At 40.6% G+C, this 11,758-nt stretch overlaps 1 protein-coding gene across 1 annotated transcript; it reads left to right on the plus strand.

Annotated features, from left to right (window-relative positions):
• Nucleotides 1-3,063: 3,063 nt before the first annotated feature.
• Nucleotides 3,064-10,747, plus strand: RFT1 (RFT1 homolog (S. cerevisiae); the record flags this gene model as incomplete). The annotated part of the gene is made up of 9 exons (XM_010188816.1): nt 3,064-3,126; nt 3,243-3,328; nt 3,843-3,959; nt 5,917-6,106; nt 6,698-6,799; nt 7,794-7,928; nt 8,832-8,910; nt 9,192-9,242; nt 10,617-10,747. Coding segments are annotated over exons 1-9 (954 nt in total), but the record flags the coding sequence as incomplete, so codon positions are not given.
• Nucleotides 10,748-11,758: the final 1,011 nt, after the last annotated feature.

Below are 11,758 nucleotides of genomic sequence, written 5' to 3' on the forward strand. Positions count from 1 at the left end.
GTCAAACTGGGGGAGCTGGACTATATAGAACCATACCCTCAACCAGAATTTTTGCCTTGGCTTCCGATCTGGAAAAAGGGAACAGCCCCCGCTCCTGCCATCCCTGTTGCCATACCAAATCCCACGTATTAAGCGTCCTGAAACAGGACATATATGCTGGGTTACCTGTAAATGTGTAAACTGTGATCTCAAATGGTCCTGTGTATCACATAACCGACACCCCCAGTGTAGAAAATGTTGCAGTGATCTTTTTAGGGATTACGACCTAATTAGAGATCGATTGGAACACACGCACATTAAGCAGCTATTTTGTGGGTGGGAATTATTAATTCCAGAAAACTGGGAGATACTGGATAAGGACTGGTACAGGACTTTGCCATAGTGCGCAAAGAAGTTGGCGTAGAAAAGGGCTCAGAGAAAATATTAAGTATAAGGGGGCAAGACCGGGTTAACCTCTGTACTCGCCATGGAAAACCGGCCACGGGCGGCACTCCCGTTGGGCATGAGGTGTGGGGGCAGACGTTACACTGGACCCCTTCTGCTGATAACAACAGCAATGCAACTTGGCTCAGGCGATAACTGCCACAACTGCATAACGACAGTCTGTTATGGAGGAAAATCAACATCAGCCCTGTCTTACCATACCCACATAAACAAACATTGTTATGATAAAACCTCTCTGCAATCGTGCAAAGTCAGTGGGGTAGAGCTATGGGTAGGAAAAAAAACCTTGGAAAGGGGGGAATTAGAATGGGACTAATGTGCCCAAGAGGGGAAGAATGGATTTGGTTTTCAAAGGTGGGACACTGGGACATTTCCAGTGGTGGGGGTGTCCAAGATCTAAAAAAGGAGGAAATAGTTAAAACCTGGGTAAAGAGTCTAATGCGCCCTAAATCGTTCCCAGCTTTTAGCGATCTATATACGGGATGAAAAAGAAAACTGAAAGATGACTTCCAACTCCCTGGGTTGGGAAAAAAAAACCCTATTTGTAGATTTGATGGAAAGAATAAATCAGACATTAAATGTAAGGAATTGCTGGGTTTGTGGAGGAGCCTGTGTTTAATGACTGAGGAGTGGCCATGGAAAGGGAACAGCTTAAATGCCTTGGATATCATAAAGTGGAATAATACCCAGGTTTCCAGAGAACATAGAGCAGAAGGATGGATTTTGAGTTCCAAAGTGATCGGGGAGGAATGCACACAACGAAGAGGGATAGAGCATAAAACAAGGGTGGGAGAAACCTATCGCAAACGGACAAAAATTGTGAGTGACTCTAATGAATCATGGTGGCCCCAACCGCCCCCGGGATATTGCTCACTACACAATCAGAATAATTGTACACTCAATAACGATACAAATCTCTTTTGGTGCAGTGATACCCAAAATCCCAACCCTTTTAAAGGGATAAAGAATTTAAAAAGGTATTGGGATTGAGCAAACAGCACATCCATAGATTGGAAGGCTCCAGATGGTATGTTTTGGGTATGCAGAAAAACAGAGTATACAGAGCTACCTAAAGCTGGAAAGGAAGCTGTACAATAGGAGTAATCCAGCCGGGATTCTTCCTGTTACCATTAAAGCAGGGGACCAAACTGGGTGTACTTGTATACGAAGATTTTGGCACCATAAGAAGGGGCTGGAGGGACTCAATTGGGGGAACCCAGACTTGGGGGGAAGATGAATGGCCACCAGAAAGAATGATTCAAACTTATGGACCGGCTACTTGGGCCCAAGATGGGGCTGGGGTTACTGCACCCTGATCTATATGTTGAACAGAATAATCCGGTTACAAGCTGTGGTCGAAATAATCACCAATAAAAGGGCACAGGCTCTTGAGCTAATAACGAAAAAACAATCTCAGACCAGAGATTTGGTAGCCGCGGGCTACCAAAACAGACTGGCCCTCGATTATTTGCTGGCCGAGGAGGGAGGGGTTTGTGGGAAGTTCAACTCCTCTGACTGTTGCCTACAGATTGATGACAATGGACAAGCGGTGACCGAATTGGCCAAAGAAATCCGTAAAATAGCTCATGTGCCTGTACAAAAACAGGAATCAATGTTAAATAGTAATTGGTGGGACACAATACTGGGAAAGTCATGGTGGAAAAACGTGGGGTTCTTTTTATTGTGTGCAATAACCGGGTTGCTCTTTTTACCCTGTATGATTCCATGTTTCATTCGATCAATAATTTCTGTAGTTCAGGGAATGCAGGTCGTGAGCGTGCCAATGGACCCAAAGCAAGCAGACCAAGGGACCTCCAACAAGATAATGGTTTTATGAAAAATCCAGCCAAAGCCTAACTCAGGTGAACAAATAAGGTTAATCCTAAATAAATTTGAGAATAATAAGAGAGAGAACCTAAATAAATTTGAGAATAATAAGAGGGGAAAAAAAAGGAAAAGCAAACAGGAGTCAATAGGATAGAAAAAGAGGGGGAATTGTAAGAAATAGAAATCATGACTCGTGTTGGATAGATGTGCTTAGCAGCATTTCTGAACAGGAGCTGAGACTTGACACATAAGGGCTAGACCACAAGTAAAAAGTCAACGAGAATATGCACATATAAGATAATGAATATGCAAACTAATTTTGTTAAATCATTTGCATAAGCCCACCTTTTTCTAGGAAGTAATAATGAACATGTATACCTCAGTAGAATAAAAACCCTTTGCGAATTTCTGTGGGTGTGCAAGTCTTGCGGTGAGGCGACTCCCCCTCGCACCCAGCGCTGTTTTGCCTTTGCTTTATAACAAACCGAAATGATGACTGACATTACGAAGTGAGTCTCATTTCTCACACCTGCTTGTGAAGCAGAAAGCTGGCACTGAATAGTTTGAGCATCTGAGCAGCTCGGAGCGCCCGGTTATTTTGCACGTTAATAATTGATGCCAAAAGCATTACTAGGCCGGGCACATTTATCCCGTATCATTAAGAATGAGGAGCGCCAGGCCCCGCTCCCAGCGGGTTCCGTGTCCCCTGTCCGTTTCCCGCCCGCAGTCCAGGGCGGGCCCGACTGCTCTGACGAGATCGCGGCGCGACGGCGGCGCCACTTCCTGCCGGCGATGGCTTCTCAGGACGTACTCGGCCAGGCCACCCGGCTGGCCTCCTCCAGCGCCTTGCTGCAGGTGCGGGGCCGCCCCGGGCCGCCTTTCCCCTCCTGCTTACTCCTCCGCGGTGCCCGGCGGGAGCCGCCTCAGCCCCGCTCGGCCCGCAGGTGTTTCTCGTACGGCTTCCTTCACAGGTGCTGTTCCGGGCCGTCACCTTCGGGCTGAACGCGTTCACTCTGCGCTACCTTTCCAGAGAGCTGCTCGGCGTGGTCAGCGTCAGGTGAGGGCTCCCGACTGAAGGGGGCTTTGTGACAGCGCGTTGGGAGCAGGATCTCCGGGTTTACGGGCTGTGGGGGGTGTGGTTAATACGCTTTGCATAACGCGGTTTAATTTACTGTTCAGTGTTTTACAGTGTTTGATCGCTGTGTTTCTTTGTTGGCCTGAAACAGAGGTACTGCTGGCCAGTTTTCCACGTTAAAACATCAACTTGCTGAGGACAAGCTAGATACAATTGCATATTATGTGCTGTTGCAGTACAATAAATTTTGCAACTGCATTTTTTGTTTATGGAATGCTTAATTTTTGTCATTTGAATAATTGCATTTACTTACTTTCCTGCCTTTTTTAGGAGGTAGTGTTAACTTACCTCACATCACCATTGCATGCCTGTTAGATTTGTCTGTCAGGAGGTCCTGTATAAACACTATCAGTGATGCTACTGTGAGAGAGATTTCAGAAGCAGTGTATAAAGAAATAATTTTACTTTTTCTTTCCTTCCTTCTCACCTCTTTTAGGCTGACTCTACTGTATTCAACAGTTATCTTCCTAGCCAGGGAGGCATTTCGCAGAGCTTGTTTGAGTGGAAGTACAAAGCGAAACTGGACCAAAACAATCAATCTATTGTGGCTGACGTGAGATACATTTTAAAATTTATTTCTTTAGAATTTATTTCTAATTCTTGTCTGAGAGCTCATAAAATGAGAGCAAGTACTTACTTGTTGATGTAATTATTTCAGCACTGAGCATTTAGTAGCCTTAGTCTTGTTTCAGCACTGATGTAGGAAGTCGGTCAAGTCTGTTGCCTTAGCATTCATAGACTTGATCTCTTTTTGGAGTAAATGTGCTCTCAGGTGCACATGAAAGGTGTTCTCAGGAGCCATTTGTTCTGTCACTTAGCCTGGAGTTTCATTTATGTTGTAGGTGTTAAAGGAAATAATTGCTGTACAAATGCCTAGTCCTTTATTTCCCTCCCCCCCACTGTCTGCTTTAGTCTTGCCCTTTTATTACTTGATGTGCATTTGTGAAGCTGCTTTAGATCCCCCCCTCCACTCCCAAACGTTTTTTTTTTTCAATGTCTTGATTTTTTTATTTTTTTAAAGTTTAGTGGTGTAGCAACATAAACATTTGTGTTGGGTAGGAGAGATGCGAAAAGGCGAAAGAAAGAGTTGGAATTAAGGAACAGGGAGTAAATAGGACTACTTATTTTAACTGCAGGGCTGCTTATAGCAGGAAATAGATAGCTTAAGGTCTGCATGGAGCTGCAGCCAGAGCATAGTGACACTTTGCAGCTAAGTGGATTTTATGACTTGTTTCTCCCTTCTGGTTCCTGGATACATCTCTCTGCTATTTCCCCCTCTCTCAAATCTAACAGCTGTGCAGCCACAATTACATGGGTTGGGAATTAAGTTTAACTGCTTGATATGATGGGAAACTACCACTGCATGACAAAAAATAATAATCTTCTGTTGGGGCACCCTACCGACTTCCCTGGAACTGCACTGCTCTTAATTAGACCTGCATGGGAATGGGGGTTATGCATGGTCGTCCTCATCCTGGTATAAAGAAGAGGGATTGTTTAATCTAATATTTTAATACTAATATTTTAAATGTAATAGATCTGTTCTCTGTGCTGTGTTATAATCAGTTTTCTGCTATTTGACAGCCTTTCAAGTGGGCATTAAATGGTAGCATTAACAATGACTGTGCGCACCTTTTTCTTTTTAAATTAAAGAGAAGTGTAGCTTAAAATGAAGATTAACTTTTTTGAAAGATCTGAAATACATTTTAGGAGCTTGATGTCAAATACCTTAGGGATCTGATAATGGGAGGGTCAAATAGATCCTGGTGCAGTGACGTAGAACTTTCTACACTCTGCCCAAAGCTTCATGTTCCTGAAGTGGTGTTGACAGAAGGTCACACACGTCTGCACCCCTGTGCCTGCTGGGCTTTTTACCTATAGTTGCTAATCGAAGTTGCTGCTGAGGTACAGCAGAGTGCTGTGAACTGGCATACCTGGGGTGCAGGCATGCATTTTCTTCTGCTCACTCTGCTGTTGCTCTTTGGAGAACCAGTGGTTTCTGGAAGAGTGAGACCGGCAGTTGGTGGTACCTGTTTCAGCAAGATCCAACCCAGCTTGTCTGCCAAACCCCGGTAACTGCAGCATATAAAAGTTGCAGCATATAAAAATTGCAGCAGTGAGGGGTTTGCAACGTTCTGCAGGCTGATAGGGGATCAAAATTGTTTGGTCCCAGGGAACAAGAAGTGCAGGTAGTTGACCTTATGTTAGGCTCTTGAGTAGAAAATAGACAAGTAAAAAATGTATTCTGTGTCTTGTAGAGTACCTTAAAGATGTTGATTACGAAAAAGAAGTATTCTTCATATAGTAACAATAGAAATTAATTATTTGGAGCCTTTTTTTTTTTCTTTTTTAAAACTTACTGTGGCAGTGTGTGAAATTTTAATCTAATTTTCTTTGGGTTTTGGTGGTGGTGGTGGTTGTTGTTGGGTTTGTTTGGTTTGGTTTGTTTTTTTTTATTCTTTCTCCTAAAGTAACATATCTACTGATCTGGTTTTATGTTAACTTTTTAGAGTCCCTCTTGGTGGTTTTTGGTCTGTTTTCTTGGGCTTAGTCTGGCTACACTTGCTTGAAGTACCTGATCCTTCTGTGGTTCCTCATTATCAGGCTGGTGTAGTGGCATTTGGTCTTTCTGCAATTATCGAGCTTCTGGGAGAACCGTTCTGGGTTTTAGCACAAGTTCACTTGTTTGTGAGACTTAAGGTAAGTAAAGTACATGGCATGCATGCATGTGAGGGGAAATTATCTTTCTCTATTGAGAAGAACAGATAACTGAACTAGCTCTTCATGTATTTAAGCATATAAAAACACCTGTGTGTACTGTTTAGTGCTGTATGACATAGTTGCGTAGGTACAAATTTGTACCTGTTAAAGCAAGGAAGTTGGTTTATTTAGAAATTGTCACTTTAGTGGTAATTAAAGACATAATCGTCAGTTTTAATTGGAGTGAGAGGTACACAGCTTCCACAGTTTTGCATTTTGGTTGATTGTTGGTATGAAATTTTGAGACAAACAGTTGAGAACATGATTGTCTCAAGAAAAATTGTCTGCCTTGTGTCCCATACAAAGGACTGGGAAAGTGCAATGGAAGAATTGGGAAATGCAAGAGCAGAACACTTAGAGAAATTACAGTCTAAGATGGCCAACGCAGCAGAAAGAGACTCTGATAAAGTCACCCTGACTTTGAAAATCCTGTGTTCCTGCATAAATTCTGGGTGTGAAGCTAATGTGGTTTAAATTTGTGTATGTGGTTAAGTTGGCAGAAAACAAACCTCTGCTCTCCCTTTCTTAAAGGTAATTGCTGAAAGCCTTTCAGTAGTGTCAAAGTGTATTTTGACGGTTATTTTAGTAGTGCTTTATCCTCAATGGGGCCTCTACATTTTTTCCTTGGCTCAGGTAAGTTTCCTGTGTTCTCTTTCTTTCTGTCAGTTCCTGATTAATCTGAATTTTTATTTGCTGCTGCATTTGACATCTAGCCTGCTAATTAAGTTTGGCCAGGGGAGAAAAAAATGCTCCTGGGAGGGTTTAGTGCTTGTATTTCATATTTTTCTGATACTCATTATTGACTTGGCATTTTGACTCGGAGCAGTTTAATGGATGAACAAGAAAGCACCTTCTGTTTGTGAAGGCACGTTTTGCAGATAAGATGATGTTATTCTGTATAAGCTTTATGTTGCCTCTTTTTTAATGAGTTGCACATTCTGCTACTTGGAGGACATTTCGTCATCTGGCTTCAGCATTAACGATAGCCTTTGAATTCTTTGAATTATGATCACATGTAACTATGGCCTGTGCCACCAACCTGTATCACCTTCTAAGAAGGTGCTAATCGTGTGTAATGTACTCAGGGTAAAACTTTTTCTTTACTCCAATGAAGAATGGATATATTGGCACCTGAAATATAAGGCTGTGGCCTGTGCACTGTCAGTTCACTTAGGAAATAGAAATGGGATCTACCTCAGGTGTGGATGTTAGGTTATTTTTGTTGTTGTTATTGTTGTTGAGTCTTTGCAGTGGCTGTAGTAGGTAGCTTATAGCTGATCGACATAAGACATGTAGACAGTAGCTCCACTGTCAACTTGATTTTTGACTGAGTGAATAATTGCTTTATAATTGGACTTCAAATAATAATTCTAAAAATGCTGGAAACGTAAATGTTAGTAATGGGCTATGATAACCTACGGATGAAAAAAAAAAAGTCAACTGCATTCTTAGGAGGTAAATTTAAAGGCTTCACGTAGTTTAAAATTTGATAGGAGTAAGGACTACTTACTGCAATTTCTTCTCCCTGAATTTGGAACACTAGTGTGTAATTCTAGCGTGTAATTCTGCATTTGTAAGTTAATTTTATATCACTTTCTTTTTCCTCTCTCCTTCCCTATATCTCCAGCTTTTATATGCCAGTGTTCTGGTGATGTGCTATGTAATTTATTTTGTGATGTTTCTGGGATCTCCTGAAGCAACAAAGAAGTCATTTCCAGTTGCTAGAATGAAAGCTCTGTTACCTAGCTTGGTGGAAGATGAGGTAGGTTTAGATGAGGTTTATCTCTTGACTTTTGTAAGCCTCTCATGAGAGAGCTTTGAAAATTACTTGCAAATAGTGGAGTTAATGGAGTGGTTTTGAGGATGCTCTGCGCCGTAGAAGATATTACTGATTAAAAAACGCAAACATGCAAATTCTGTTAGTGGCTTTATCTGTAATAAAATCCTTGTCAGAAAAATGTTACAAAACTTGACCTCTTTGTTGTTAATGGGCTCGTTGCTGACTTACCTTTTAGTGTATTTGCTCAAGCCATTAACTGAAGATAGAACACCTGCAGTGTGCAGGGGAATGACCAGGTGTCACAGCATCTGAGGCAGGAAAGCAGCCAGAACCATTTCACCATGAATTTTGGCACTTAGGATTTTCCACAAGCTAAACATGGTGTTACACAGCATTCTGCAGATAATCAAATATCTCTGATATCCTCTCAAAGGAAGATGAGGCAAAAAAAGGAACTAAAAGAGACAGTGAGGAATAAGAAGTTTTGAAAAAAAGATTTGCAGATTGAAAAGATAAAGACAGTTCTTGGTTGCAGGGCTTGTGGGGACAGTTTGAAGAACAGTAAGCAATTTATATTTACAATTAAGGTGGAAGTTGTAATGGCATGCTAAACAGCGTGGGGTTTTTTCCCCATCTCTAATTTTGAATACTATTTTCTGTTGAAACTTTGTTTGGATACTTTATCTGCAACAACAGTAACCTTCAGCAAGGGAAAACGTCCGTGCCAGATCAGAATGATACTGGTGCTTGAATTTAACAGTACTTTAGAGTAGTTGATAGTAGCTATGACACTGTGGGTTTTCCTCATCATGGCTCTGTATTTTCTATTTCTACTCTGTAGATTTAATCATGTTTGTTACATTTCCGTACTTTTTTTTTTTGCAGAGCTTTGTTAACTGGAAGGAAGCGTGGTTGACGTGGAGCTTCTTCAAACAATCCTTCTTGAAACAAATTTTGACAGAAGGTGAGGCTTGACGTGCAGTTGTGGTGGAGAAGGGCTAGAAGTGAATACTGGTTACCAAATTGACTTAAAGTTGAGAAAGCTGGGAAGGTGTGGGCCTGTGACTTCAGAGGTTGTTGCCAGCAGATGTTACCAACATGAATGAAGTTCTGAGGGTGTTTTGAAGTAGATACTGTCCTGTTTGACTTTGTCTCTTGAATACTTAATGTTAGAAGTGCCTGAACATTTAAATATTAGGAAAGATTTAGGAAATTGTTCTTAAGTTCTTTATTTTGAACTTACAGGTGAAAGATATGTGATGACTTTTTTGAACGTGTTAAATTTTGGAGATCAGGGTAAGTGTGGTGATATTGTGAAATGGTGACACAGTTCTCTTAGTCACAGCTCTTTAGATGGTTTTGGAAAAGACTTTTTTCAGAGAAGATTTCAAAGCCTTTGTGACTTTGAGATCCATTTTGGAGAATGATTGGTACAGATTTAGAAAATAATTCAGTTTAAGATGCTGGATTTTATGTTTTTTTCCCTTTGGATTAGAACTTTCAGTTGGATATGTGATACTATGTATCTTCTTTTTTAAAAAAACCCCAAACACTTTATTAATATCTAATGTGTTATAGTTGTCTGTCTTAAGTTTTTGTAATTCAATTTTCCTGATGTTTTCTGTCTTCCTTTTTGTATCCGTGTTAGCTGCTAACAGCAAGAACATTGTTGTTTGTAGCATGGCATCTCATAACTGAGTTACATTCTGTAAAAGAATGTGTTGTGTTTACAGAGTAGTGCATGGCGGTAGCAGTTCAGATGACTGAGGTGCCATTACCTCAGGTCTTTATAGCCTGGGGAAGGAAAATAGGCTGTAATTGGTGGCCCACTGTTGGAAGTCTCTTGGCTAGTTTCAATTGCTTTTAATTGCTGGCAGCAGTATGTTCCCCCCGTAAATGCTGAGTATATATGCTTGCTACCAGTGACTGCATCCACATCTGATCCTCCTCCACTGCAGAACAACGGAGCTGCCTCTTGCTTGAATAGTCTTTAAAAGAGCAATGAGTACAAAAATACCTGTAGTCTTGAAACTAATGTTTCTCAACACTTTAAGTCCTATGAAATCAGCCAGAACCTTACACTATTATTTCCATATGTAAAGCACTTATCCGTATACCTGACTTTGTGTGCTCTCAATGGCTGTAGTCTGCATGTACATATGTACATAGAGATGTCTTAGCAGGTTTGGAGCAGTATCTTGCTGAGAATGGAAGAGGTGGTAAAATGTTATGTAGGACTGCTTTTCCATTTCAATGAAAATAGAAAGAAAGAAGAACCTCCCACTAAAAACAGATCTCTTTCTCTTCTCCTGTGTCAGTAAATCCTTACATTCCTGTTCTCATTCAGTGAAATTCATCAGGATCTTTTGACTTCCTCTACTGTAAGAATTTTTAACGTGGCTCGGTGCTTTTACTAGATTCACATCTCTGTAGTTGATGCTTTTGTCCTGACTTTGCTATCCACGAGCAGACCTTGTAATTTTGAGCTGTGGTTGCTGTGACGGACTTTTAGGGAATGCTGCTTTAATGTTGCACTAAATTCCTCTTGTTTTCTCTTTGTGTGGTGGAAATATTAAATTAGAATTTGTGTGATTGTTAATGACTTGGAATTAAAATGTGTCTAAAAAAATGTAAAGATTGCTGCTGTGTTGGTGTCTTTTTGTTTTTAAGGTGTATATGATATCGTGAATAATCTTGGTTCGCTGGTGGCCAGGTTTGTCTTTTTGCCTATTGAGGAGAGTTTTTATGTCTTTTTTGCTAAAGTGTTGGAAAGAGGGAAGAGTGTAAAGGATCAGAAGCAGGTATGTTTATTTTGGATTAATTACATGTCAAATGCTTGGGTTTTATTACAAGTAAGTTTCATCACAGAATTGTGACTGACAGAGACGTGGTTTTAAATTTGAGTGTAAAGGCTGTTACAATTGAAAAGAACAAAAATGTTGAGTGAGGCTAGACCAAAAAGAAAATGGGTAAAATACTAATGAAATAGAAATTAAGATGTGCTGTGGAACAATACTGCCCTGTATTATAAGTTGTTCATGCCATCTGCTCCAAACAGTGTGATGTGAACCCTAGCGTACCATGTATTTCCAGATATACTTAGGCAGTTGTTTAAATCATGAAAGCATGCTATTTTTATCAAGTAAAACAATTCTGTCTGAAAAGAATTAATTTACTTGAAAATATAAGTAGCTGTCAAGTATTAAACAGTAATGCTTCCAAAGAGTGCAGTTTTGGGAAGAATTGTATTTTTCTTTAGCTTTTCAATTGTATGCGGAGTATCAATGGTTAAATGAACAAGAGCTTTGTTTCACGGTGTAAATTCATGGATGCTCTAGGTAAGAAATTCTTGATTAGTCAGGCAGGTCAGCCTGGGCTTTTGTCTAATACTGTGACAGGTTTTTGCAGTAATCCTGCCACTTGCTCATCCGTACACAGTTAAACAAATGCCAAGCTTCAGGTCATTGGTGGGCTGAGAAAGGCGTACTTGCCATGAACTGAAGCGCTGCCCGAATGCAGCTCCTGCAGATGTGTCCAGCTAATGAAGCAGCTTGATTTAAGCTGCTGAAAGAATGAACATTGAGTACAACCAGGGTTCAGCTACAGCTTACGCTTACGCTCTGGATGAGTTACTAATCAAGTCCGGGTGCTCGAGGCAATGCAGCCACCCTCAGTCAAAGTGACCTACTTTGAGTAGAGTAATACAAACTAGATACTACAGTGAAAATCAATCTGTGGACTGATTTCTGTATTTTATATATATATATATAACATAATTATATATTTGTAATATATAATTTTAAGTTTATATT

Source organism: Mesitornis unicolor, unplaced genomic scaffold (genome assembly GCF_000695765.1).
Source record: "Mesitornis unicolor isolate BGI_N332 unplaced genomic scaffold, ASM69576v1 scaffold26707, whole genome shotgun sequence".
NCBI classification, from domain to species: domain Eukaryota; kingdom Metazoa; phylum Chordata; class Aves; order Mesitornithiformes; family Mesitornithidae; genus Mesitornis; species Mesitornis unicolor.